The 27,942-nt window shown below is 49.3% G+C and overlaps 3 protein-coding genes across 6 annotated transcripts; 1 reads left to right on the forward strand and 2 right to left on the reverse strand.

Moving 5' to 3' along the window:
* Positions 1-1,192: 1,192 nt before the first annotated feature.
* On the reverse strand, positions 1,193-14,535 carry SYCE1L (synaptonemal complex central element protein 1 like). 4 transcript variants are annotated; one of them, XM_086688859.1, is made up of 12 exons: positions 14,428-14,535; positions 8,386-8,448; positions 6,638-6,697; positions 6,354-6,428; positions 5,737-5,784; positions 5,409-5,463; positions 4,162-4,245; positions 3,842-3,905; positions 2,891-2,960; positions 2,715-2,802; positions 2,351-2,431; positions 1,193-2,144 (listed from the first exon to the last, which is right to left on the reverse strand). In XM_086688859.1, exons 1-12 carry the CDS (start codon positions 14,495-14,497, stop codon positions 1,973-1,975), a joined length of 930 nt encoding a protein of 309 aa, XP_086544985.1. In that variant the 5' UTR covers positions 14,498-14,535; the 3' UTR covers positions 1,193-1,972. The 4 variants fall into 4 exon arrangements, with proteins under 4 accessions (XP_086544985.1, XP_086544986.1, XP_086544987.1 ...); XM_086688861.1 differs by having other exon boundaries at positions 2,010-2,144; positions 2,351-2,435; XM_086688860.1 differs by lacking the exon at positions 4,162-4,245.
* On the reverse strand, positions 12,379-22,793 carry MON1B (MON1 vesicular trafficking associated B). The gene is made up of 6 exons (XM_025920790.2): positions 22,439-22,793; positions 22,066-22,223; positions 19,762-20,091; positions 18,422-19,241; positions 17,927-18,074; positions 12,379-15,806 (listed from the first exon to the last, which is right to left on the reverse strand). Exons 2-6 carry the CDS (start codon positions 22,211-22,213, stop codon positions 15,597-15,599), a joined length of 1,656 nt encoding a protein of 551 aa, XP_025776575.1. The 5' UTR covers positions 22,214-22,223; positions 22,439-22,793; the 3' UTR covers positions 12,379-15,596.
* Positions 22,794-23,026: 233 nt separating this feature from the next.
* Positions 23,027-24,442, forward strand: LOC147573366 (uncharacterized). Its single transcript, XM_086690883.1, has 4 exons — positions 23,027-23,344; positions 23,626-23,698; positions 23,812-23,899; positions 24,207-24,442. The coding sequence occupies exons 1-4, from the start codon at positions 23,106-23,108 to the stop codon at positions 24,440-24,442; spliced, it is 636 nt and encodes a 211-aa protein (XP_086547009.1). The 5' UTR covers positions 23,027-23,105.
* The last annotated feature ends 3,500 nt before the right edge of the window (positions 24,443-27,942 follow it).

A 27,942-nucleotide genomic window follows, 5' to 3' on the forward strand; every position in this document is an offset into this window, starting at 1 on the left:
CATGTCTTTTGCAGCTGTTTTCTCCCAGCCTTGATGCAGGGCCCAGTCAAGTTTCATGAATTGCCTTTGGTCTCTTTGGTCTCTCCCACTCGAGAACAGTCCTCCAGGGTGGTAGCACAGAATAATGGCCCCCAAAGATGTCCATACCCTAATCCACACAACCTGGGAGTATGTGACCTAATGTGGCTGGAGGGACTTTGCAGGTGTGTTTTAGTTAGGCGCCTTGGGTTGGGGGATTTCCCCCGATTACCTAATGTCATCAGAAGGGGTCCTTGAGAGGGAGGCAGGAGGGTCAAAGTCAGAGAAGGAGATGTGCAGATTGAAGCAGGGATTGGAAGGAAGGAGGCAAATATTTAAGGCAGCTGGAGAAGCTGGAAAAGGTAAGGAATAGATTCTAAGAGCATCCAGAAGGAGCAGAACGCTGACGACACCCAGTTCCTCCAGAACTGGGACTTCTGTCCTCCGGAACTCTGAGGTAACACATTTGTAATACACTTGGTTTAGCCACCAGGTTTGTGGCAATTTATTACCGCAGTGACAGGAAACTGATACATAAGAGCTTCTCCAATTCTTCACGACACGGACCTGTTCCTGATGTGCACGGGAGCTGCGCTACAGAACCCTCACCGTAGTTTCCAACTGATTCAATTTAAGTTAAGCATTTTCATCAAGATCCTCACATGCGTGCTGATGGGTACCTGCCACACGTTGCACGTTGCACCAGGAAGATATGGTCAAGTGGCCCCCCAGCTGGTCATGCGACACTCAGCCCCTGGTTCAGGTGGTCTTGCCCTCTGATCTCCCCACTGTAAAGGTACACCCCCCCCCCTTCAGAGTTAATAAATAAGGCGTAGGGTAAAAGCTTAAGAACATGTGATTGTCCTGCTCCTCAACAGCCATTCAACAGTTCTGATGGCATGACAATTGCGTAAAGTGCGTTCCTGAAGCCTGGGCATTTTGTAATCTACACGGTGGCAGTGGGGCAGGTGATCAGGGGCAGGCCAGTCGTCAGCTGGGCCTGGTAGAAGCCATGGAACAGGGATTAAAGCTTTCTGTGGCCTCATCTGTGCTATAATAACAATGGCCAGACTGAATATTTATTATGGGCTTACTGTTTACATTCACTTACTCAATTTTCTTCATCTCTAGATTGGGAATGATAAGAATAGTAACGAGAATAATAAACAGTAGGTACAATGTATTGAGTATTTATTGCATAAAAATCCCTGTTGTAAGAGATATACACACCTTGGTGTTCCTCATCTGTAGCCTGGGAATAACAGTAAGTTGATGTGAACCGTTTAGTAAGCACTTAATAGATTACAAGCCCCTGTTCTGATTTAAAACCAGGGCCTCCAATAGTGCCTGGCACACAGCAACCAGCACGTGCATTTTATGAATACATGTTTGGTAAATGACAGGACCCTGGCGCAAGACACCTTTTGAATTTTAATTTTTTTTAATTCATTTTATTTTTTTTGAAAGGGGGAAGGGGCTGAGGGCAGAGGAAGAGAGAGAATCTTAAGCAGGATCCACACTCAGAACAGAGTCGCACCAGGGCCTCGATCCCACCACCCTGGGATCATGACCCAACCAAAATCCAAGAGTCAGATGCCCAACCCACTGAGCCACCCGAGGCGCCCCAACAAGACACCTTTTGGAACAGGGTCCCCCACGCCAGCCTCCAAGGGAGCTGACATACTTAACCGACTTGCTGTTGTAGAGACCTGGGGGAAGGGCCCCCCACATGAGGACACAGCAGGGCAAAGGTCCTGAGATGAAAAAGTACTTGGAGAGGGTGCAGCAGCAGCTGGCTGGAACTGCCCCGGTGAGGGGGGCAGGGAAGGGGCCCGAGGTCAGTGGCGGCTGTGGGGGATGCAGGGGCTGTTGGGAGGCTGGGATTTACTAGGAGACATACAGGACCTTATATGGGTGTTTAACACGTTCCCTTTAGCTCCTGTTGGTAAAACAGTTAGGAATTGGAGAACAGACCGAAGCTGGAGGTGGAGGACCGTCCGAAATCCGCGCCTTTATTTCCGGTCGCCTTCGAAGGAGGGGCGTGGGGGGAGGGGGCGGGGCGGGGCCTATGGGTCTGGGGGCGGCTCCAGGTCCTCGCTGCGGGCGCTGGGGCGCTCGGGGCCGGCCTGCGGGAGCCACAAGTCAGGCTGCGGGCCCCGGCTCCCGGCTCCCGAGGGCGCTGGCTTCCGGGCACGCGGGTGGGCGGCTGCCTTCACCCTGTCCCTCACGTCCTCCACCGGGACGCCCTGCTCCCCACGGACGCTGACTCCCAGGGACTCCGAGGGCAGCCCCGCCGTCTCTGCCCCCTCGCCGCCATCGCCGGGCTCCCTACCTCTCCTTTGCAGGCCGCGTCCTTTGGGGGGCAACGGTTTGGGGCAGTCTCCTGCCCCTCGAGTATCTCCACCTCCGCCGGCTGCCTGGAGAGCGGGGGGGGGGGGGGGGGGGGGGGCGGAGAGAGGAAGAAGAGAACGAGAGTGGGGCGGCAAGGGGAGGAAGCCACCGAGATCCCGACAGAGACCGCAGACGCAGAGCAGCCGAGGCGCGAGCGGCGCGGGTGCAAGGAGCGCGGCGCCCCAGAAGTCCCGCCAGCCCGCCCCGGGGTCGGCTGGAGGCTGTGCCGGAGCGAGGGGGGAAAGTTAGCCCATTCCTCTCCTCCTGGTTCCTTCCCCTTCACCCCAGGGCCCCTGCCCTCTCACCCGTCGTTCGCCATCCGGGCGCCCCCGACCTCGGGTGGCGAGCGCAGCCTCCGCTCCACCTCCCGCAGCTTGTCCCGGGCCAGTTTCTCTGTGGGTGGGCGGGGGGTCACGGGCGGGGCCGGGAGCTCCGCGGGCTCGGCCCCGCCCCTCGCCCCGCCCCCTGCTCGGAGTACAACCTTCAGAGAGCAGCTGCTCCTTGCTGCTCTGCAGGGCACGTATCTCCCAGGTCAATCGCTGCTTCAACATCTGCGAGAGAGGGGACCGGTCCGTCTGTCTGTCCTCTCAGCAAGTCCTTACCCGAATTAGGTCATTCATTCATTCATTCAACGGTTTAACTCCATGTGCAGTTCCTGCTGTGGTTGGTGGTGGTGAGACACATTTCTTCTCCAAAAGCTCCGTATATCCCCGTGCACCTCTCAAATCTCTTCTCACTCTCCCCACCCCCCCACCCCACCCCCCCACCCCACCCTTTGCTCTTCTTCAAATACCCAAGACGCACGTCAGCCTCAGGGCCTTTGCATTGCCTTTCCTTCTTCCAGGAGCATTTGCACCACGACACCTGAATGTTTTCCTCCCTTACTTTATGTCTGCATTCAGATGTCACCTGCTTAGAGACGCCTTCCCCACTGACATTACATGATCTATCTACTTATTTTTTTGTTTGGAGTCTGAGTATGCCCCCCCCCCCCACCCCCCAACCATCCTGGGGACAACAAATCCTTGACCCCTTTGGCTCCTCACTGTCTCCTCCTGCTTGGAATGTTGCTGGATGCATCCAGCAACATTAATTGAATGAAGGGATGATCAAACCATGGCCTTTTCAGGGTTCCCATTTGCCACTGCAAGGGGAGCGAACTCTAGGTGAGCAGGAAGTAAGCAGAATGCTCGGCAAAGGCTACTGCAACAGGCCGGGCCATAGATGCTAGACGTGGCAATGGGGGATGGTAAGAGGTGACTAGATTTAAGGTAAAAGTTGAAGGGCTGACTAGGTGGGTAAGAGGAAGAACGGAGACAAGGACTGTCCCATGGAGTTGGGGCTGAGCAGTGGGTGGGCACCGAGACAGTCTGTGGGGACACAGAAGCCAGGAGAGGAAGGGCTTTGGTTGGAGACAATGAGGATGGCTCACATGCAATTCCCAGAGGTCCTTGTGCTGGCTCATCAAATTCTCCAGCTGTTCTTCAACCTGAACCCTAGGGGCCAAGACCCAGGAATGAGAGAGCACATGCTAGACTGACACTGAGACTGACACCCAGCCTGGCCCAGTCTGGGGATTCCTCTGGGGGACCCTTGGATCTCTGCCTGGTGCTCCCTCTACTAGGAGCCCCTTTATGGGCTTTCTTCTCCAAGCCTTGTTTCCAACAGCTCCTCTTCCAACAAACTCTCCCTGATGCAAGCCCCACTCCCGTGCCCAGCCATTGCCACATCAGTCTGTAGATGTGGGGTTACCCCAGCTTCCTCTGCCTGCAACTCTCTGTAACCTGACAGTTATGGACAGAAATTTGCTCTGTGCACTCCTGCAACACGTTCTTCCTGGAAGGAGAAAGACAGCTCTTAGTCATAGTCTCTAAATAAGCCTCCATTTCCTTCAGCAAGGGTGGGGGGTGGGGTGGTCTGTTCATAACCTTCATCATTCTCCTTTCTTCTGTGACACAGTGGGCAGCATTATGGGCCTCTGAGATGATCACCCTGTTCATCCTGTCCCTCATCAAACCATGCCTTCCCAAGAAACTTCCGTGAGGGGTACAGTAGTTTGGCTTAATAGGTTGTAAAGTCCTGACCTGAATTCTGGATCTGCTATTCTACTGGGACCCTGGACAAGCTACTCGACCAGTCTGGGTCTCAGTTTCCTCATATGTAAAATGGTGGTAGTGGTGGGAAGGTGACAGTAGCCCTTAACTCCTGTCCTTGTCATTGTGGGGATTAGGTAGAAAAACAAACATAAACTGATACGTGTGGTGTGGTTAAGCATACATCCACTTTATCACCGGGTTTTCCTACACTGTTAAAATCATGGTCCGCCAGGGTGTGAGACATCTGGTCACAAGAAAGGAAACATTCAAAGGATGGAGGTGGATAGAGAGATGGTCGGATGGACAATAACTGGATGGGCGGGTGACTGGCGGAAGAGAGGATAGCTGGCTGGACAAATGAAGTGTGGAGGGATGGTGGCTGGACAGAGAAATAAAGGAGGAATTGCTAGAAGGATGGATAGATGGCTGGCTGGATGGTTGGGGGAAGAAATAAACAGCTAGATGAATGGGTGATTGGAAAGATGGAGTGAGGGTGAATGGGTGATTGGATGGAAGACATAATGGCTGGCTGGCTGGAAAAGGACTGCAGAGATGTGTAGATGAATGGATGGGTGGGTGGGTGAATGGATGACTGGGGGGCCTAAATGGGCAGATAGATAAACAACTGAATGGATGGTGGGAGAGCTGGGAACCAAGAGAAGATTCAGAATAACACCAGTGGCTGAAATTTATTTAATAAAGAAACTAGCAATGAACGTTTAAATGAGTGAGTTAATCTCAACACTATGATCTGATATCAAAGATGAGAGAGAGTCTCAAGTCTAGCTAGTCTGCAGAAAGGAAAAATGAGAAGTGTGTGTCCAAGGTATATATTCCGTAGCTCTTGCCCCATCCTCCTTCAGGTTGGGAAAGAGGAGGGAAGAGGTGGGCAGGACCTCTTACCTCCGAGCTCCACCTTCCTTCCTCTGGCAGTGCAGCTGGAGGATCCCCAGTGCCTCTGTGGGGAGAGGACCCAAGAGAGCCCTGTGTGAGCTCTTGGGGAATCAGGGATGGGAGGACGTCATGGGCCCCACATCATACCACACATCGGAGGGCACTCAGAGGCCCTCAGTGTTTACTTCGAGTCAGGTGGCCGCCAAGGGACAGATGTGAGCAGAGAGGGAAGCACCCTGACTCGCGTGTCAGTGGGATTCCTCTAGCTATTCTGGGAACGGTGGGCTTTCGTGGGTAGAATGGGGTAGAACAATGAAGACGGAGAGCTGATAAATACCTTGCTTTTTGCTCAAGACCTCCTCTAGGTGAACTTTCTCTCCATTCACTGGAAAACACAGGGACACTTTGAGCCTCCAGGGGCCACACCCCGTGCCCCCACCGCCACTTCGCGCACAAGGCATACCAAGGTTACCGAAGGTAAGGTACAGTGCCAGGGCAGGGGGGGCGGTATCTTCTTGCCACCCGCACCCATCTCCTACTGGGGGGGGGGGGGCATCCTGATCCAGTTTCTCCCCCTCAGTGTCCACATTCTCTGCAAATGCCAAAGGAGCGGAGACTGCAGAATGCACAGGGTTTAGGCCAATGGGATAGACGACTAGAAATAAATCTGTTATGTCAAATGGAAATAAAGGCTGTGAAGAAACGAGTCAAGCAGGAAAGTGATGGTGACAGACAGAAGGTGCCATTCCATATTCCGATGGGGCATTGAGGTCGACCTGTTAGAATGAAGTTTGCGCTGACAGCAGAAAGGTGATGAGACAACAAAAGGCAATCTGGATTATAGGGGTAAGAGCAATGCAGGTGGAGGGAACATCCATGCAAAGACCTTGAGGCATGCAGAGAACATCAGCAGTGCTCCTAAGATCTCTGGGTCCCTCTCTTAGTGCCACTTACAGGAGTCCAGTTCCCTGTGCAGGCTCTCCCAGAGAGCTTGGGCCTCTACCATTTCCTCACTGGATTTCTTCTTTGCTAGGCCAAAAAAGAGAAGACACTGTGTGAGTGCAGCCTCTACCTCTGCTATTCTCTTGCACACTGAGACTCTGCACACTCATCTTTAAGGAAGCCAGAGTGCCTGGATTTTAGAGCTGAGGAAGTGGAGGCACTCCAGGAAGTGCCAGGAAGCACTCCAAGTCGAGGTTCTTCCTGGCCAGCTAGGAAGCCTAGGTCCTGGCGTTTACCTTGCTGAAGCTCATTAATCCGGTTAATCAGGTCTTCAATCTGTGGCTCCAGACTTCCCTCTGCAGAACGAAAGGAAGACTGAGCCAGAGAAGATAAGACGCCTGGCTGTCTAAGGCAGATGGAGGTGGGTGGGTTGTTGGCACAGTGTCTCTGCTACTAGCAATCAAAACTCATTTATTGAGTGCCTGCTACACGTTGGGTTCTGTGAGAGGCCCTTGCAGGGTGTGCATCCTGCATGGGAAAAATGGACATCGAATGGAGATACAGGCTATCAATGTGGGCGACAGTAACTGCGGTGGATGGAAAAAAGCGAAGCAAGGGGTTGAAGAGGGAAAGGGTAGAGAGTGCTTCTTGATATAGAGGTGAGGGAAGGGAGCCCTGCCCACTCCATGGCGTGGGGAGCATGGAAGAGGGAACCATGCCAGGCGGAGGGACAAGGGCAAAGCCCCAGCGGTGGGAGCGAGTGAGGCAGATGCCCAAGTAATGGCTAAGGGCCTGGTGTGGCTGGTGTGAGTCTAGCGAGCAAGTCAAAAGCACCAGGAGGCAAGGTGGGGCAAGTGGGATGGCAGATCACTCAGGGCCTCCTGGGGCTGGCTGGAGGCTTCTGGATGTAATTTTGAGGGTGGTGGGAGTGTGGAGATCTCCCACCTGCTCCACCCTGTTGAAAGTCTGGCAGTCACTTCTGTCCATCTGACTGTGGTCTTGGCCACATTTGAGAAATGAGAAAAATGCTTTCCTCTGTGGATAGCAACTTTAAGGTTCTCCCGTGACAGGGAGATCATTCTCTCTTTAGAGAACCATCTCTAACTTCTCAGTCCCAATTTCAGGGCTCTGTATGGAAAAGACTTCCTCCTCAGCCCTCTCTGACTTCAGTCAGCTGCACAGAATTGGGGCAAAAGCTTCCCACCCCTTGCTGGGTCTCACTACCAACCCCTGAGAATCTGGAGTTCTGGAGTTAATAAACTCAAGCCCTTGATTTTCCCAGGCCACCAACCCCATCCCCAGAGACTTCCAGGAGACTGGATACTCCCCAAGGTGCTGATTACAATAACAAATTCCTGAGGGTCTTCACTTTACTGGAGAAGGTCACCAACACCCTGCATTTCCAGTCCCGTAAGTTCTCTACCTAATTTTAGCCTAGGCAGCAGCCCCATGCACTTCTGCAGGTGGCCATAGGGGTTGGGGGGACAGTGTGAGGGCAGGAGGAAGAAGTGATTCTCTCTTATTTGGAACAGACCAAACAGACCAATGGATCACAGTATTTAAGTTGCAGATGGGCTGGGGTGGGGGTCAAACCTCAAACGTGGCCAGTACCCTGCCCCAGCCCAGATGTAGGCTGGCTCCTGGGCCCCCTCAACAATGGAAGCAAGGTACAGTCATTTGCATTGCCATTTGCCATCGTGTATTAAAAGGGAGGACAAAGAATACACACCATGAATGTATTTTGTTTAATCTCTGGAAAGATACCTAAGAATTTAAAAATAGTTGCTGCGAGCCCTTGGGTCAGGGACACGGGTGGCTGGTGTTTGTGTGTGCGTTCATGTGTGCAAGAGAGGAGGCTTTTCCATCCTCTTATACTTCTTGAATTTTGAAGCTATATTTTTAGTTCAAAGAATTAAGTTGTGCAAGAGCGAGAATGTGCAGTGGGATAATTTCCCAAGGCTGTGAGTTGAGGGGTCTGGGTTTGAACCGCATCTGCCTGCCTCAAAACCCCAGGCTGAGCCTCAGACACAAAGACATGCATGACCTTTGTGCAGCTTTTTCACCATTGCCAGTAAGTCTTCAGGCACCGTCAAAGGCTTGGTCTGCCCTGTGGAGATGAAAACCACAATTTCAGGAGGGAGGGAAGGTCCAGGCCTTCTGGGAAGGGACGAAGGAAGGCGGAGACACCCTTGACCTGGAACCGAGGACAGGCTGAGGGGCTTCCAGACAGAGCAGGCTCCTGCAAGAGCCCGTCTCTTGTCCCTGAGGTTTACGATGTGTGCTGGATGAATCAGGACTCCTCATGTTCAGCTACTCCCAAGAGGTCAAAGCTCACCACAGGCATCTCCTTAATGAAATGAAACGCGGGGGTGAGAGAAGGAGGGGATGCATTTTTGTTGCTGCTGCTGTTTGGAATCAGTATGAAGTTCAAACTGATGCAGTAGGACAGAAAGATTTCAGATAACTTTTTTAAAAAAAAATCATTATAGGCCACAAGCTGCAAATTCTTAAAGAATCAATGGGTCTGGGGTGCCTCAGTCAGTTAAGTGCCCGACTTCAGCTCAGGTCATGATCTCATGGTTCACGAGTTCAAGCCCTGAGTCGGGCTCTGTACTGACAGCTCAGAGCCTGCTTCAGATCCTCTGTCTCTCTCTCTCTCTTTCTCTGCACCACCCCTGATCTCTCTCTCTCTCTCAACAATAAATAAATATACTCCTCTAACATCTGACTACCTGTATTATAATATGAAAAAATTTTAAAGTAATGAAAAAATTTTTTAAAGAATCAGTAGGTCCAGGATATGGTCATCAATGACTAGCATCAAAAGAAGACAACCAGGTATTATGAGCCTCCTCATGGAAGATCACAACACCACTTATGAAGGATACTTGCCAAAACAAAACAAAACAAAACAAAACAAAACAAAACAAAACAACACAACAGGAATCTTACCAGGTTTCTATACCTAAATACTAATTCGGAAGAAATAAAAGGGGCAGGGAAACATGTTAAATGATACCATGGGGATGCAATCAGTGTCATCCAGATGCTGGAAAACTCCAGAGGGCAATTTGGTTTCTTCAACAAATACACGGCAAAGAAGAAAAAAAAAAAAAAAAAAAGGAGAGGGGAAACTCTATTGATCTTAAGAGACTTGACACAAGTATCATTCATTGGAATTTTAATTGTATCCAATTGTATCCAATGTATTTGGATCTTGACTCAAAAACAATTTTCACCATTTATACTTCTATATGTATTTAACACCAGCCTGTGTCACTTTTAAAATTATAACAGGGGCACCTGGGTGGCTTCGTCAATTAAGCGTCCAACTCTGGATTTCGGCTCAGGTCACGACCTCACGGTTTGTGAGACTGAGCCCTGCATTGGCTGTGCGCTGACAGCGTGGTGCCTGATAAAGAGTCTCTCTCTCCTTCTCTCTCTCTGCTCGTTCCCTGTTCGTGCTCTCTTTCTTTCAAAATAAGTAAGTAAACTTAAAAAAAAAAAATAAAGTTATAACAACAACAACAAAAAAGCCACAGGAAAAATTTCAACATCTTCAACTCTTGAAATCAATGATAAAAGGTCAAATCCCAGTGACCCACTCCTCTCTGAGGAACACTGGGCAGAGAAAATGAAAGGCCGCTCGCAAAACACATATGATAGCCACGCGATAAAGGAAGAGATACTTACTCACAGTAACATACAGGGAAAAGTCCCTCCTCCTAAGACCCTAAGCTTCTCACTTCCCCTTCAGAGAGACCACTAGTGTTACAAGCTCTTTGTTGTGTAGTTGGAGATAATTCAATTCATATACGAGCACAAGCCCACTCTTTCTATACAAGTAGTGTTGCCTCATGAATGGTCCACGCCTTGTATTTTTCATTTGACAAGGTATACTGGTGATCTTTTTTATTCTTTTTAGTGGCTTCATAGTGATTCACTGAATGGATATACCATAATTTAAGAGAAGCCCCCTTACGCATGGGTATTCAGGATGTTTCCCTTTTTGTTGTTATAAACAATACCACAGTGACCCTCTTTGGTTTTCTTGGGCTGCCACAACAAAGCACCACAAAATGGGTCTTCCCTTGGGGTCTTCCTTTTTTGTGTGTGTCTGTCTTCACCTGGCATTCTTGTATTTCTGTATGTGCAAATTTCCCTCTTCTACTATCTAGTATGACTTTATCTTAACTCGTTATATCTACAAAGACCCTATTTCCAAATAAGGTCACATTTTTAGGTTCTGGTAGACATAAATTTGGGGGAGGGGCACAATTCAACCAGAAAACCATCCCCATACACTCTTTTTTGTGCAGGTATGGGAATATATTTACTGGATAAATTCCTACTAGGCTACCAGCTGGATTAAAGGGCATGTGTGTTACTAAATTTGATGTGTATTATGAAATTGCTCTCCACTTGTTTCAAGCAGGTCCACAAAAGACTCCTTCCCCATAATCTTAGCAGCCAAATACGTTTTCAGACTTTTCAATTTTTGCCAAAATGATAGGCAAAACCAGTCTTACATTTCAAGCTTTTTAGTAGTAAATATTAAAAAATTAGTCAAATCCTCCAGATCAGAAATTCCATTATCTAGGAATCTATCTTAAGAAAATAAACGATGGTGGGCAAATTGTTCATTGTTTCTAATCTTAAAAAACTGAAGCAACCTAAAGATATCTTAGTTAACTACAGCACATTCGTAGGATGATATCTTTTGTAACCATTAGAAATCATGTTTTAAATCAGGGCTTCTTTCTTAACCTAGGCTTATTAAATTTTATTAAAATATTTGGTGGTTGGGGTACCTGGGTGACTCAGTCGGTTGAGCATCCGACTTCAGCTCAGGACATGATCTCGCGGTCTGTGAGTTTGAGCCCCGCGTCGGGCTCTGTGCTGCAGCTCAGAGCCTGGAGCCTGCCTCGCATTCTGTGTCTCCCTCTCTCTCTGCCCCTCCCCTGCTCATGCTCTGTCTCTCTCTGCCAAAAATAAACAAACATTTAAAAAAAGTAAATAAAAATTTAAAAAATGTTTGGGGTGATATGTTCACCTTCTGTACATCTTTCTGTCTTGTCTGAAATCCTTTACAAATTAGCATGCATTAATTTAATTTTGCTTTTGAATTTTTCGGCACTTAATAAGCTAATGTAGAAAAACCTGGACGAAAGTAAAAGCTTCCTCTTATGAACAGCTCCTTCATCAAGTTACTCCCCTTCCCAGAGGTAACTACTGCCTTTGAACACACTCAGACCTTTTAGTAAAATGTATTTCATGTATTGCTTTAATTTTTACTTTCTTACCCCCCAAAACATTCAGACACTACAGAAATTGGTGAAGTTAAAAAGACACTTTTCCTTCTCGCCTTAGCCCTAAATCTTACTGCCTTTCTCTGATATAATCAGTAATACTAGGTTGGTATGTCTCTGCTTGAGATTCTTAAATTTTTATAATTTTCAATATTTGGAAGTGAAACAAAAATTAAAGCTACTTTATTAACAAGGGGGAAGTACTTCTAATTATTTGCTTTCTTTTTAGTGTTCCACATGAAGATTTCCAAACGCACACAAAAGTAGAGAGGACACCATGATGAACTTTTTGATTTTTGCGTTGCTGAGATCTGACAACTATTAATATTCATCCGTATTTGCTTCAGCTACGTTTTTCCTGGGCTGAGGTATTTTCAAGAAGGCCCTATGCTTCCTGACATTTCATCCCTGGATATTTCATGAAGAGTCTCAGCTACTTAAGGGATTTTCACTAGATGACTCCAAACCTTTAACCACACCAACAAGAGTAACAGTCATCATGTAATACCATCCAGTGCCCAGATAACGTGATTTCTTGATTGTCTCCGTGCCTTTTACAGCCGGCTTTTGTAACCATTTCTGCCAAAGCTCTGTCTGTATTTTTCCTCCCCACCTTATTTCTAGTCCTAGTCATCGTGAATTATCAGCAAATCTTTTAAATAATCAGACTAACGTCCTGATAAAAATTTTTAGGAGTGTATATTATAAAACAGCCTGTACAGCAGGAGTCCCTTTTAACATTTTATTCTGAAATAATTTCAGATGTACATAAAAGTGGTAGAAAAAGGCCCCAGTGCTCTTATCTGCCTTGGTATCAGATTTCCCAGTTGTGAGCATTTCTGTAACACAAATTGCAGGCACGATGGCCCATTATTCCTTACTATTCCAGTGTATATTTCCTATACCCAAGGGGACTCTACCAGGTAACCACAGTATAACCATCAAAACTGGGATGTTAACAGTGCTCAAGGTCAGTATATGATCCTCCGATGCCATTCAAAAATTCCCCTATTTCTCTTATATTTTAAAATTATAGAATACATTTTCCTGAAAGAAAAATAAAAGAGAAAAAAACATCACAAAATACCTCCACCTTTGTGCACTCCTAAAAACCTACGTCCCTTGTTGAGGGTCGTTAGGCCTTTAGCTTCAGACGCTGTTCTGTGCGACATACATAGGGCTCTAGTTGACAAGGCCCTCTGGTTTTTTTAAATCCCAATTTGCTTTCCTCTCATAAAACTATGATCACCTTTGGAGCTCCTTCTGTGTCAACAAACCATGACCTTACGCTTTTAAAACCCATTGTTAAGTATCTTAAATGAGATTGGATTTTCCCCCCTACTGCTTAAAATGTCCGCCACACAAGCATTCCACGATACGCATGGACAGATCTAAATCCAGCCATTTCCCTGATTGCTCCTTGTGTTTTACTTCCATCCGCAACACTCCAGTGATCCTTTGTGGTCCACACATTTGCATACTCTCTGATTACTGAGCACGGTGACTAAAGATACGGAATAGCATTTTAGATGCTAAACATATTCTTCCAAACTGCTTCTAGCAAAGTCTTTAGTGGTCAGTTCTCTGAGTGAGGCAAGAGACAGGCTGTTTCCCCACAGAGTAATCAATACTAGATTTAAAGCCTCTCTTTTTAAAGCCATTTTCAATGGGCTAGAAAATGATAACTTGATATGCTTTTCAATTTTCTCTGTTGCTGGTGAAGTTAATCATAACTTCAATTGTGACTAATTTGAAAGCTTAAAACTAAAATAGTTTTCAGCACAGTTGTTACTATCATAAGTGCTATAGTAACTGCTCAATACATGAGATCTATTTGCAGCTTTCTCATTTCTGTCTGTTCTTTGCTTAGAGCTGGCCCTCCACATGTAGCCCTTATTTAAGAGAGCTCTTCCTGGTAAAGTTATTAGTTATCCATACAATACAAAAAGAAAATTACTGAGTACCTACTATATACCAAGCAGGCCTTGTTTTAGGTGCTGGAGAAATAACAATCGTAACTATTGACGATGCCTGCATAGATAGATCTGGAAAGATGCAATCCAACATGTTATTAATATAACGGTTTAAAGAGTGTGCAGGAAGGGGGACAGGGATAGATCAGAGGAGGGCAGAGAGTCGACATGTGAAACCAGAGTGATGGGTACATGGGCCTTCACCATGTCATTTGCTGTAGTTGTGTACATTCCGAAAATGTCTGTAACGAAAAAATGTTAGGGGGAGAGCGGCGGCTCACCGTCTTGGGAGATTTTCCTCTTCTGGCTACACTGTGATTTCTAATGATCTCTAGGGCAATTTTTCCCCTCTCACTAGGGTGTGGGGTGTCCTAACTGACAAAATGCTGTGGAGAAAAGCTGTCCATGGGAGAGGCCATTCTCCATTAAGACCCAAGAGTCCACGCGAAATGTGACGTGGGCTGGGTGTGAAAGGACACTGGGGAATTACTGGGGATTTTCTTCGGTGTGGCGGCAGCAGGGTGATTTTTGTGACAACATCCACCTCCGTGTTTTGTGTGAAGGGAGGCATACCGAAATATACAGGCTGTTGTTTCTTCCAAACATTTAAGTCAACATACCCAACTAAGTTGACAGGAGTTAACCTAGATTGAGAATAGTTAGTTGTCTCCCCTTTGATGGTTTTTTATAAAAAGCTTAACTTTTCACGTTTTTAGTACCGCTACTAATATTTCGTTATTGTTACGGGACAGAGCCTCCCTCCCTTCTGACCCGACTGCGGAGACGCCTGCTTGCCCTCCCTACCTTCAGCCTCCTCGGTCTCCTCCACAACTTCCGGCGGCTCCATTGCCAAAGGCTCTAACTTCCCCGCCATTTTCCTACGCGCGGGAGGTTGCGCTTGCGTGCGCCTCGGATGACGATTGGTTAAAACACAAAAACAAAAACAAAAACCCACCTATGCGAGGGCTACAGGCCCTGCGCCGCGCATGCGTGTAGTGCGTGTCCGCTCGCCAGTTGACCCGGGCGGAGGAGCAATGAGGCTTCAGCTGTAGCCAAGCGCGGACCCGGGCCCCTGATTGACAGCGCGCATGCGTCTACCCTGAGGCCCGCCAACTCCGGGAGAGGCAAAACAGGAGCACAACTGGGTCTTGGTTCGGTTGAGGAATGAGTGCTGTGCACAAACTCTAGGGAGGGCTTTCCCTCTCTAGGTTGCTGTGCAGGTTGTGAGTCTGGGACACATACACGTGTGCTGTGCGGTGGTACACAAGAGGTCGAGTCCCCTTTCGTTTACAAATCCTCACGTGACAGCCTACGCGACGTTTCCTCCTTTTCATAGAGGAGTACAAGGAGCCTTGGAAGCCGAGGGCACCTCCTGCGTAAAAAGTCTGGATCTCAGCCATGTGCGAAGTCAGGTGCTCTGCCTGGGTTACAGAGACAGGTAGGCCCTGGAGGCCGCCTTCTCACTACTAGCAGCAGCAGCTACATTGATGGGGGCCACTTTTGACAGGGTAAAGACGAAGGAGGTGAAGGGCAAAGGAATGTCCTCGTGGGAACCGGTTTTAGGCCTTTTATGTACAGTCTTTTTTTTTTTCTTTAAAATATCCCCAGGCTGGTTCCAGCCACAGGCTGGCACCACATTCCCAATTCCAGAGCCCCTGCGGGCCCCCCCATGGGGACCCTGGCCAGCCCTGGACACTCAGGGCTGAGAGCCCATCAAGGAGGCCGACTCTCGATGCAGGACAGGAGGTGTGGGGGAGGAGACAGCCCCTAACAGAGGCTGGCACATCATCCAGGTGGAGGAGGTGAGGCAGAGGGAGAGGGAGGCAGAGGGAGGCCTAAGGATTTGCCCCAGAGGTGGTGGTGCAGGGGGAAGCAGCCTCTCCCCTGCCCCTCCCGCGCCCCATTTCCAGGGTGGAGACAGAAGGTAAAAGCTAAAGGTGGTGGTTCCCAGCGCTGCTCAGTCTAGCAGCCTCTCAAGGTCCAGTGAACAAGCCATTATGGGAAGGTTGGTCTGTAGAGGCAGCTGGGGCTGCTGGGGGTGTGGAGTACTTGGGTGGGTAACGAATGAAGAGCCGGTCCTCCTCTTTCTTCACCCAGCGCAGGAGTTTGGTCACTACCAAGATGGCACCAGCCTTGGTCACCAGGGGGCTGAGGCAGGTATAGAGTTCAAATTTGGAAGTCACCTGCAGGTTTGAGAGGGGACAAGAGTCAGTTGAGCCAGAGCTGGTCATGCCCTGTCCCGTCTGCCCCACCCTAGCCCCATGCCTGTCTCCTGTTTGGAAAACACACTTGGCGAGGGCTCCCACCTGGTGCTACCTGGTCACTGGGCTAAAACAGGTAAGCTAATATCATGGCGGGCCAGGGGTTTTCAGTTGGGCCAAGGAATCAGCTGGATCTAGTGGCTTCAATTGGGTAATGCTGGCTGTGTGTGTGTGTGTGTGTGTGTGTGTGTGTGTGTGTGTGTACTTCCTGGATATGAGTTTGCTCATCTGTGCACCGAGTATAACAACAACAATGCTTAACACTTAACAACTTAACAAGCTTAACACTTACGGAGCAGCTGTTGTAGACAAGCCCCACATTCTCCCTCTAGAAACCCACATGGCCTGCCACCTCCCCCTTAGATGCCGTTTCTTAAGTGAGTCATCTCCTGACAAGCCAATTTAAAATCCTGGGCCTACCATATCTTGGTTTTGAAATTCCATTCTCTACGAAAAGGCACAAGGGCTCGTTAGACAAATGGCTCATTCCAGGACGGGCACAGAGAAAGTACATGATGAGCTGGAACATCTTGTGCCAGAAAATGAGAATGCTTCAACAGTGATGGAGACGTATCAGACACAGGGGCCAGCCTGGCTAAATCAGAGACCGTTTGGGCACCAAAATAAGTGACAGAAAAGTCTTTGAGCCCACAATGAATTAAAGAAAAATCCCTGAGACCATATTGATAGAAAATTAAAAATTCAACAAATAAACAGGGGGAGGAAAAGTTCTTCCATATAGTAGCAGAATCTCAACCAATAAATGTAGAAGGGATGATGGAGTTCAAAACTCACCACCTGGTAAACACCAAAGTAGTAACTCTTGCAGGCAAGAATCATTAATGGATGTTAAAATTGGTGGACGAAAGTATGATAAAAAAACAAGTCTGACATAATCACCACAAGATATTTGCCGGTTATGAAGGAGGCAAAACACTATAGTGGAGAAATCTGGGAGATGTCACCTTAACCAAGTGATCTAAGTTAGCATCAGCAGTGGGACAAACTGATATTGTGGACCTCCTGACAGGATGCAGAGAAGGACACATCACTCGGGGGATATTTTTGCCCAAAACGCAGGATACTATATCAGAAAAACCCAAGTTGAGGGACACTCTACAAACTAACTAGCTGGTACCCTTGAGACATGCCAATGACATGCAAAACAAAAAAGACTACGGAGGGTTTAAACGAGACAATAAGTAAACCCAGCCTATGATCCTACGCTGGATTCTGGAGCCGTAAAAGGGCGTTAGTGGGACAACTGGTGACATCTAAATGAGGTCTGTGGATGAGATGATGTTGTAGTGATGCTAATTTCCTGATTTTAATAAGCGCCTGTGGTTAACATCTGGGGAAACTAGGTGAAAGACCTATTTATGGTAATTATTTGTACTGTTTTGCACCTTCTAAGTCTGAAATTGCTTAAAAATCAAAGTGAAAAAAATGTAAAAGTAAAATAAAATTCTCAGGTGAGAACAATGCCTGATACACAACAGACATACAAGAAGTTATTTAATATATGCGTACTAAATGGCAGAGCCTGGGGGAAGGTGCTATTTACAACAGGGTCACCTTGACCAAACTCCCTGAATAGCTGACCCTTAATAAACCCACGGAAGGGGAGGCGAGGAGCCCCGGAGACCCCAGGGGAGAACACCCCGGGCAGAAGGCACAGCCTGGGACCAACTCTGTCATGTTCAAGAACGCTGGGGACTCAGAGTGACAGGTGCACTGTGCACACACAGGCAGGGCTAACCGGGAAGCAGGAGGCACACTGATGGCTGTTAATGTGACCTCTTCAGAGTGGAAGACACTGTACAGGTTGTTTACGGGGGAACAGAGAACAGATGGGGCTACTGGAGGGCTGGAGGCCCCGCGATCCTCATGGGTTTCAAAGACACACATGTAGCGTCAGGAACAGTGATGCAGGCCAGGGCACAGCGTGCTCGATGGAGGCTGTTACGGTCGGAGGGGATCCGGTGGGGAAAAAGGAGGCGTGAGGTCGGGAACGAACCCTTTCTGACCCCCAGCCGACTCACCCAGGCCAGCAGCGTCTCCCTCTCGGCCACGTGGTAAATGAGGCGCAGGGGTCTGGAGGAGCTGTGAAGGCGCGCGTGCAGGCGGTGGTACAGGTCCGACAGGCGCTGCCGTTCCTCTTCCCTGCCGTACGGGGCCTCCAGCTCAGGGCTGCGGGGACCGCGGGAGGTAAGGCCAAGGTCAGTCAGAGGCCTCCTTGGCTCGCCCGTGTCCCCTCAGTCTAGGGGTTCAATGAAATGAGGCAGCCGAGCCTTCCCCATCGGACTTGGGGTTTCTCAGGGGCTGGAGACCCAGCTTCCCCAGCAAACGAGGGATTGATTCCTTGAGCACTGGATTAGAGTAAGGGATTCCTTGAGCCTCCCTCATTACACGGACACCCATTCGATCCCTCCTTTCCAGAGGATGCCCGGCTCTCTCCCGCCTCATGTCCAGCAGAAGAATCTTTTAGTCAAATAAGCCTGCCTGCCCAGCCAACCGCCCATAGGGTCAGGGCCTACCTGGTAAACTGAGGCAGCTGGCGGTGATGGTCGGGGATATCCAGCGGCTTATAGAGGAAGTGGCGGAGGCCGGGTGCCCCCACAGCCTGCACACTGTAGGCAGGGGCACTGCTTGCTGGGGCACTAGAGAAGCTGGCAGCCTCCCGGAGGACACGCGTGGCCCCGAGGGTGTGCATGCCCTCTTCCACCAGGCGCCGGCAGGTGGCCATGTCATGGAAGGCCTCAGGGTCGGTGCCCAGCAACAGCAGGCAGACAGGCATGGCATCCAGGCGAGCCACGTAGGCGTAGAAGAAGCCATCGGGGTTGAAGCGGGGCAGGCACACAGGCGCCCATGCCTCTCCTGCCGCAAAGGCCGGCGCCCCCACCCAGTCGAGCAGCAATTGGAGGTCGGCCGGGTCCAGGCGGCACTCGGCCAGCACGGTCCGCTCCTGAGCTGCCGTCACCAGTCGCCCTCCGATCGCCAGCACGGACAGCGCCAGGCCGGGTGCCGTGCAGCGGCGCAGCAGCGCGCCCAGTGCTTCCCGCAGTGGGCGCGCCAGGGGCACGCAGCGCACCGCGCCCAGGAGCAGGGCACCGGGGTCGCGTTCCACGCTGTCCAGAAGCCGGTCCAGCGTGCGCTCTGAACCGGCCAGCAGGCGGCGGAGGTCGTAGTTCTGCTTGCGCGCGAAGATGCGGGCGACGCTTGCGCGTGTCAGCGTGCTCACTATCTGTGCGTGCACAGCCAGCAGCTCCCCCCGCAGCTGGGCTGCCGACTGCGGAGTCCTTGACACGGCCACCAGCAGCAGTGGGCCCTGCTGTAGGAACACCAGCTTGTGGTCCTCTAGGGGAGGGAAGGGCGGGGGCGGGGGGGAGAGATGGGTCAGCGATGACCGGAGGGGATTGGGCGGGGCTCTTCTGCCCTTTGCCTGAACACACACACTGCTGGCCCAAGCTCACGCGGTCACTCCATGGTACACTTGGGCTGGGATAAGGACAACTGGGGGGAGTGTGGGTATTCGCAGAGACACGATGGGTCAAGGAATCAGGTGAGACACACAGCATGGATGACACAGAGCAAGGACTGACACAGAGCCCAGCAAGACACCCAACTCAGCCACAGAGCCCCCGAGGTCACGCTTTCAGATAAATAAGGAAGTTTATCCAGCCAGTGACTTAGACCCGGGCGAGTTAATCACTCAGAACCCAACTGGCCAAACAGACGGACAACAGACAGACGCCTGGCCAGCCATCCACACACACGGACTCACCCCTGGCTGGTGGGCTAGTCCCCCAGGCAGCCGGTGGGCCAGCCAGCCAGATTCCCAGTCACCATCCCCCAGTCTACCTCCTCCTTTGCTCACCGGCGTAGATGGCACGGATGGCATCTCCTGCACTCTGCACGAAGGACACGAGGGCTGTCATCACGCCCATGGTCGTGGACAGTGCCTCCACACTGCCGTACCTCGAGTAGATGGGCTTGCCTGCCTCGCTCAGCACAAACACGTGCTTCCGCTTGCTGCGCCAGTCCTCGTCACTGGGGTCCCCGCCCTGGCCCCCAGAGCCACTCTCAGGGCCACCTGTGGGACTATTCTCAGAGACTGCAGGATCCCAGAGCCCACAGGTGCATGATGGGGCCGCTGACTGGGGCAGTGGTGACAGCAGGCTGGGTGGCTGGTCCTTTGTCTCGGATTCTGAAAGACAACTCCTGGTGGGTCATCTGGCTGTGGACTCCCACTAACTCCAGGTACCCAAGGATTTACCAAATCTCCACCGGCTCCCCAGTGACCCTTGCTGCTGACACAGACCTCCAGGTGTCTCCTCTGCCTCTCAATGACACCCAAGAGATCCCTCTAAAACCCCAACAATCCAATCTCTCATTGTCATTATTGAACTATGTCCCTAGAGACTGTTTATTCTTTCAATAACTGCCATTTCCAAGTCTTCAAAGCACCCCAGTGCCTCTGAATGACCATTATTAATATTTCCATCTTCAGTGATTCCCCACTAAAACCTCTGACCCCTCATTTATTCTCCTAGTACCTACTCACCCCTCATTGGCCATCTACTAATATCTCTATATTCTCTCATTTAAATCCTTCGCCCTGCCCCACTCCTCCCTAACCTCTTATATATTCTCATCAATGTTCACTGATCCCTAATGACCTCACTGACTCTTCTGCTCACCCATGTATATTTTTGATGATAACCACTAACTCTCCCAATGACGGCCATGAATATCCACTAACACCCAGATCTTTAAGCCTTCCTTAATCCACTATTTACTCCCACTGCTGTTCACTAACATCCCAGTGACCCCACAATATCACTAATTCCTCCAATGACTGCCCTGTCACACAATCTAAAATATTTTACTCCATGGGCACTTCATCCCCACCATGACCACCATCGACCTCTACTAACATCTGAGACTTCATATGACCTCCACTGACTCTTCTGACCCTGTTATTCTATTCTCCCTTCACTCCAGTGACTACTATTAATCTCCACTAACACCTGGGACTTCAGTGACCTCCTCTGATTTCCCTGACCTCCCTTTATTTTCACGGATAGCTACTCCCTTCCTCACAATACCCACTATAATATACACTAACACACAGGACAATAATAACGACTTTTTTCATGACCATCATTAATAATCACCAATAAAACCCAGGACTTCACTGCCCCCTACTGACTCCCTTGACACTCCTCTCTTTTATTCCAGTCAATATCCATTCATCCCTCAATGACAACCATTATTATCCATTGGTAAATATGTCTCAACAATTTTCCCATAAAATCCCAGGGATCACATATTCCCTCATTCTCTGGTTGACATTCACTGATCCCCCATGTACCCAGTTACCAATTACCTCCTCCCAGTACCTGCCATCAATTGACAGTAATTCCCAAGTTCTCAAAGACACTACCCCCTACCACCACCATTTATTCTCAGTGATGTCCACTCATCCTTCCTGATGATGCCACTAACATCCACTCATTCCAAAGTGGTCAGTGAACATCGATTCCCCAAAGACTCCCATTGTGTCTCCACCAAATACCTTTACACATCCAGCTGGGTCTTCAAAGACTCTCCTATAGGTCATCTCAGTCTCCAAATAAACTCATTGATGTCCACGGCCTCCCTACCGATGATCACCATTAACATCCACTAATTTCTGGTTCCTTAAAGACTGCCCCCAACAACTCACCATTGATTCCTCAATGATGAAAACACTGAGTGCCCACTGGTCACCACTGATCCCCTTTCCCACCGCAAGGACTTACATAACACCTTAGCCACCAAAGACACTGACTTCTAAATAGTTCCCCTGCGACTGTATTAACTTTCTTTTGGTCATTCATTGACCTAAACATCCTAAATCCCCATGCCCCTCTGTGACCCCAATCTCTTCTTGATTCATCAAAGACCTGAACTCACACCAAGGCCCGAGGGAACATCCCCTGATACCCACGGATTTCCTTGTCATTCCTCCATGATTTAAATTACACCGTGTGTCCACAATGACCTCCTACTGATCCTGCTATGGTTTAAGCTACTTTCCTGAGTCCCAAAAGACTCTTCGCTGGTCCTCCACTGACCTCCCTCAACAAAGACACTCCGTAGGGATTCCTTCCAAGACCCGAATGAGGGGAAGGCATACCTGTTTCCTCCTGGTCCCCGTCTCCAGGATCCGGTGGGTCTTCGCGAAGCCCTCCACCGTCTCCTGCCACCTCACTGGGAAACCGAGTGTCCTCCAAGTCCTCCACGTCCCCAGGGGGTGGGGCAGTAGTGTCACCTCCAGCCTCCATCTGCACATCCCTGTGGGGTAGAAGAATTGAAGGTGACAGGCGGCAAAAGAAACTTCTTAAAAGCCTCTACTGAGCCTGGCCCCCTCGGACACATTCCTAGTGCTCATTTCCCGTCGGGTTTCAACAGGATGAAACAGTCAAAAACATGCCAAATACGCGCACCCTCCAACATTTTCCGAAAAGGGAGGTCCCACTGGGCCTTAGAAAATAAAGATACATACACACCTGTTTTAACCCCGTATCTCAATTGGCCGGGTACCATCACTTCTCAAGCCGCCGTAGCATCACACTTCCGGGTGCGGCGTCCGTCTTGCCACACTTCCGGGTGCGACGTCGCTCCCAAGAAGATTCCGGTTGAGGCGCCTTATTCGCTCTCCGCCGCGCCGCAGCCCTCTCTCCCGCCGCCTACTGGTGTCCCCGCACCGTTGAGATGACGCGCGCCCCTCCCAGATTTACGTCGCTCCGGTTAGGGACCCGGTGAGCCGCCTATAACCGCACTGGCTGGCCCGGCTGACACAGGCGAGCCGGGCCCGCTTCTCCTACAGAAGGCTGCCGGCGTGAGGGGGGCGCGGCTCACATTCAGCCAATCCGGAGTCGGAGGGCGGCACTGCCTCCCTCATGGCCCAATCAAGAGAAACCGGCTCTCCTTCAGCGCTTCCGCCGGTATTCTGGCCGCCTATCTCTACCAGTACTGTGCACTGGCTTGAGATTGCACCCGCCCATCTTGACTGACATATCTCCGGGCCCAATCGTAGGCTCAAGCCGATGTCCCTCTTCATTCGAGGACTTTGGCAGCCTCAGTCATGATGGATAGTGGTGCCCGACCAATAGTGGTGCTCCGCCAGAACAGAGGCAACTTCACTCTCCCTTATCCACCCGAGAAAGCGAGGGGATGAAGGTGGCGTGGAGTAGTCTGTGCATTGAGGAAATGATTGACGGACAGCCCCCCCCCCCTTCCAATCGGAGCGCTGTGCGCAGCCTGGCCAACCTATGGGACTTGGCTGCTAAGGCGAGAGGCGGGCTTCTCAGAAGTAGGAAGTATTCCTGGGTCCGTCTGCAGTCAGCCGGGCAAAGGGCTCGGCGGACTCTGGAAATAGCGCGAACCGTGGACGTGCTCATGACGAGGGGGGAGTGAGCTCACGAAGGCCACGTGCAGGCTGCCCAGAGCTTGCCCAGACTCACAAAAGGTCAGGCAGACCTCATTTCCGAAACAACGGTGGGCTGAGCTGCAGGTTTAGGAGTATCCGCCTAAGGCAGGGGCATGGGGGCGTGGCTTTGAAAGGCCGCGGAGCACTGGTTGGTTGAGGAAAATGCCCCTCCGGCCTCTGCGTGCCACCATTGGCTGGGCTAGGGGAGGCGAAACGCCTTCGCCTCTGGGGACCCGCCCCCTAGAGGGTGTACACCTGGTTTAGAAAGATTGCCTGGACTGGATTTGTTCTTAACCTGGGCTGGAGCGGTTGGGCAAAGCCCTTGAGGAACCGCGGAGTGAGTTCCTGATCTCCATCTACACTGGGGAATCATAGGAGAAATAGACTTGATCTCTGATCACTTTGTCTTCAGGAGATTGAAGAGTAAACTCTTCCCTGCCTTCCCGACAGGGGTTCCCGGAATTGCGACTTCCTTTGTCTTTGCGTGGTGTGCTTAATTCCAAGCTCCTTGTCATGTTGGCTGAATCAACATCCCCAGGTAAACAAATCAACTCTTCCCACACCCAGATTCCCTCCAAAATACAAGGCATTAAAAAACAGCTCCGGCAAGAGTAGATGGGGTAAGTTCTGGAGTCCAGTGAATCTTGCAGACCATAGTAAGTATCCTGGGCTCACACAAAAACTTTTCAATTCATTGCAGAGGATTAAGGCAACCGAAGGGTATTTGAGTTTATTTATATGGCTGCTAAGGAGAATGAATAATTGTGCTTACATCCAAAGTGTGCATCCCCAGTGAGAAATTCTGCATTTCGGGTGAGTTGATCAATCTTAAACTCAATCTCAAGGTGCCCTCTCATCTTCTGCACAAACATTTCCGTACTGGGCTCTACCCACAAGTCCTGGAAAGAGTGCCTTTCTAAGGATTTTTTTTTTTTTTCCCATGAGGTCACTAGCACATTGTTCCCAGGGCTGTACAACCATTCCTACTTCTAAACTTGTCTCAGGTTGTCTTGAGCCTCTGGAACCGACAATGCATAAACCACACCAGGAACCTACCTGTACCTCTCTGGATACATTGTGATAACTCTCCCACGATTCTAGACTTCCTGAGTGCTGGGAAATTGAATTTGAATATATACAGTGGAAATTGGAGTGGAAGAAGAACATAACTTGTGCAAAAACAAGGCAACTTGTAGTGTATCTGTGCTGTGATTGGCTCCTTCAGCTGTACCTGCAGTGCAGGAACATTTGTGGTTTTCATTTCCCTATTTCCTGTCCCTCTTCTGTTCCCAGCTTCTCTCTTGTCTTGCGCCCTCACCTTGTTCCATGCTCTCTTCTCTGATTTGTACCACTGCTCCCTGCTCCTACTTTTTGTTCCCTGCCATGTCTTGCTGTTCTCTGCTCTGTCTCTTCAGCCCTTTCTCCCTGCCCCCAGTGCTTTGCCTCTTCTTTCTCTATCTTGCCACTCTTCTTGTCTTTGATTCCCCTGATCTTATTATCTTCTCCAAACTGGGTTGGGAATAGAAATAAGGAACAGAGGTATGATGATCTTAGCTACATTTACCACACTCTTCCATGGGGAAAGGGTTGGATGCTTTCCTAGATACATAGTTTTGAATTGAACACCCCCTGTCCTGCATCCATCAAGTGCAAAACTTGAACAAGATTAGCCTACCCTATGGAACTAATCGATGTAAATGGAATCACAAATTCATAGCCTTCTGCACTCCACTCTCTTTGACCCAACAGAGGTCTAACCCCATTCCCAAGCCTACCATCCTGCACAAGGCAACCAATTTCTTCACATTTCTGAAATACTCAAATCTCATTTAACCAAGCCCTTAAGCACACCTTAAGTCATCAACCTCCACAAAACATTCAATGTTGCCAATTTCAAAAACCTCCCCAAACACTATTCCTTCCCAAATCTGTTAACCTCTCCCAAACCCCATCTTCACCACACCCACCAGTGTTCCCAGAACTCTCACTCTTCCAAGCCAAGAAAATGTCCAAAGCACCTAATCATGCCACACAACCCACCATCCATGAATCTACCCACATCCCTAAAGCTGCAACCTTCCACAAATCAGCAATCTTCCAAAAACTCTAGCCTCTAAAACCAAACACACCAAAACCTCAGATTCCCCAAATTCACCGATGTTTCATGCTCATCAACCTCCTCAAGCTCAACAGTGCCCCATGCCCATCAACTGCCCCAAACCCACCAATATCCTTATGCCACTCAGCCTCCCCAACCCTGCAAACTTCCTAAACACACCATACTGCTGGAATATACCCACGTGCTCAAACCCATCAAACTCTCCAAACCTTTGTCCTCCCTCAAGTCCTCAATATTTCCAAATTTTTCAAGCTCCTCAAGTCCCAAATTTTCCATGAAGCTCAAATCCCCATGTCCACTTACCTCCCCCAAACCACCAATCTCATAACTTCAAGTTTATCAAGCCCTGAACCAATCCACCAAATTTTGCAAGCCCCAAATGGCAAATTTATTCAAAAGTCTCCAGATACTTGTCCCATCTCCCTAATTCCACATGTCCCCAATGCCAAATCTCCAAGTCCATCAAAATCCTCAAACCCACAGTCACTTTCAGTTTCCTGCCTTCCTTAAATCAACGTATCCAAACTTTCCCAAAATATGAACTGACAAATTACTCAGAGCCACCAATCTCTCCAAACAAGCAACCCTCCCCAGCAAACATGCTAGTTCCCACAATTCTACCAGACTACGGATGTCAACATCCTTTCCAAACCATGCCACCTTCCTAGCACCATCAAGTGCTGTTGTTTTTGAGGTGTTCTCCATGGACTTTCTCTTGCTCTGGTAGCAAGATGCTACCCGTTGATGGTACCATGTCCTATAGGAGTGAATATAAACTTAACAAAAAAACTCACACAGATGTACCCCTGTCGCACAAACACATTTCTTAATATAGTTGGTATATCATTAAACTTTACCAAGTTCCTGGATTAAAAAAAAAAAGCCCTCACCTGTCCAGAAACACCCTCTGTAACTTCACTCAATTCCTTTTTGTAACCTCCTTCAGTCTCTCCTTCATCTAAGAACCATATCCCTGTGTCTGTTCCTTTTTGCTTGAAATCACACCATCTCTCCCCACTAGGGGCAATAAGACTGTGGACCTAAAGAGAGTGTGAGATACAGACAACTCCGAGCTAAGACCACAACAGGAAAGGCATGAACACTGCTTAATGTTTTCTCTCTTTCTCTCTCTCTCTCTCTTTTTTCTTGACTGAAGTATAGTTAGCATATAATGTTATAGTAGTTTTGGTTACAAATGTCAAAATCCCTGTGGCTCCAAGAAGAGGACTCTGGACTTGTGGTGGGCCCAGTCCAAGGTCGAGGACTCTGTCTCCACAGAGGATACACATGCCCGAAGGGCATGGGCAGGCCAAGTGTTGGTACCAGAATTGTGGTGATTTTTTCCCAACATGCCTGTGACATTCCCCTATCTGTCTGGCCCTAGTCGTGGGTTGGGGAGGTTGATCTGTTTTGAAACAAGGAATACAAGACTGCTAGTGTAGGGCAGATGGCTCAGAAGGAAGCAGAAGAGGTCCCCCTTTAAAGACTAAATCCAGACTCCTTTTCCACAATAGAGCATGGCCTGACCCAGGGTGAGCCTGCTGTGTGGCCATCCCGGGGCTGGGGTGAGGTGGGGTGAACAGACACAATTACTGACTTGTGTGTGATCTCATGACTATTTGTGGAGGTGCACTGAGAGCCTGGGGAAGACCATCCACTGAGTGTCTGCCCAGCCTTGAGGGGAAGGCCTGGTTGGGTTCATAGGCTCTCCTCCTCCAGAAAGCACCCCAGTTCTTCCTGCCTTTCTTCTTCCCTCCTTCCTTCTTTCCTTTCCTTCTTCCTTCCTTTCTTCCTTTCCTCCTTTCTTCTTTTTCTTTTTCCTTCCTTCCTTCTTTTTTCTTCTTTCTTTCTTTCTTTCTTTCTTTCTTTCTTTCTTTCTTTCTTTCTTTCTTTCTGTCTTTCTTTGCTTCTTTCAGCTTAAATGGGGGTAGAACCTCATTTGTAAAGGCTTACTATTTATCACTGCAATTTTATTCCTAATAAATATTAGTATTAGTAACATTGAGCATTCAAAATAATGGCTCTCTAAAATTCCCACATCTCAATCCCTTGAACCTGTGAATATATGGCCTAACATGGTAAATGGGGCTTTGCGGTCATGATTAGGTGAAGGTATTTGAATTGAGATTTACCCTGGGTTATCCAGTGGCTCAGTGTAATGATATGAGCCCTTAAAAGTGGAGAACATTTCCCAAATTGAATCCTAAATAGTTATGGAAATGGAATGAGTCAAAGAGATTCTACACGGTTGGCTTTGAAGATGAACACAGGAGGCCAAGAGCCAAGGAACGCTGTCAGCCTCTGAAATGTCACAAAGCACAGATACTCCAGAAGAGCCTCCAGAAGAGAAGGCAGCATTACTCATATGTTGATTTGAGCCTGGTTGAGGCTCTGACATACAGAAATGTACGATATTAAATCCGTGTTATTTGTGTGGCTAAGGTTGTGGTATTATGTTGTAT

This window comes from Puma concolor, chromosome E2 (genome assembly GCF_028749965.1).
Source record: "Puma concolor isolate L17-30 chromosome E2, mPumCon1.1.hap2, whole genome shotgun sequence".
In the NCBI taxonomy this organism is placed as follows: Eukaryota; Metazoa; Chordata; class Mammalia; order Carnivora; family Felidae; genus Puma; species Puma concolor.

Excerpts from the sequence above, each read along its gene's own strand:
- LOC147573366 (XM_086690883.1), top strand. The coding sequence starts at position 23,106 with ATGAAGGTGGCGTGGAGTAGTCTGTGCATTGAGGAAATGATTGACGGA. Across the intron at positions 23,345-23,625 it reads GTGCTCATGACGAGGGGGGA|AAAGATTGCCTGGACTGGAT; the intron begins GTGAGCTCACGA and ends CACCTGGTTTAG. Across the intron at positions 23,699-23,811 it reads AGCCCTTGAGGAACCGCGGA|GGGTTCCCGGAATTGCGACT; the intron begins GTGAGTTCCTGA and ends CCTTCCCGACAG.
- MON1B (XM_025920790.2), bottom strand. The coding sequence starts at position 22,213 with ATGGAGGCTGGAGGTGACACTACTGCCCCACCCCCTGGGGACGTGGAG. Across the intron at positions 20,092-22,065 it reads CGGGGACCAGGAGGAAACAG|AATCCGAGACAAAGGACCAG; the intron begins GTATGCCTTCCC and ends GTTGTCTTTCAG. Across the intron at positions 18,075-18,421 it reads CAGCTGCCTCAGTTTACCAG|CCCTGAGCTGGAGGCCCCGT; the intron begins GTAGGCCCTGAC and ends CGGTCCCCGCAG.
- SYCE1L (XM_086688859.1), bottom strand. The coding sequence starts at position 14,497 with ATGGCGGGGAAGTTAGAGCCTTTGGCAATGGAGCCGCCGGAAGTTGTG. Across the intron at positions 6,698-8,385 it reads GGTGAAAAAGCTGCACAAAG|AGGGAAGTCTGGAGCCACAG; the intron begins GTCATGCATGTC and ends TTCGTTCTGCAG. Across the intron at positions 6,429-6,637 it reads GATTAATGAGCTTCAGCAAG|CAAAGAAGAAATCCAGTGAG; the intron begins GTAAACGCCAGG and ends TTTTTGGCCTAG.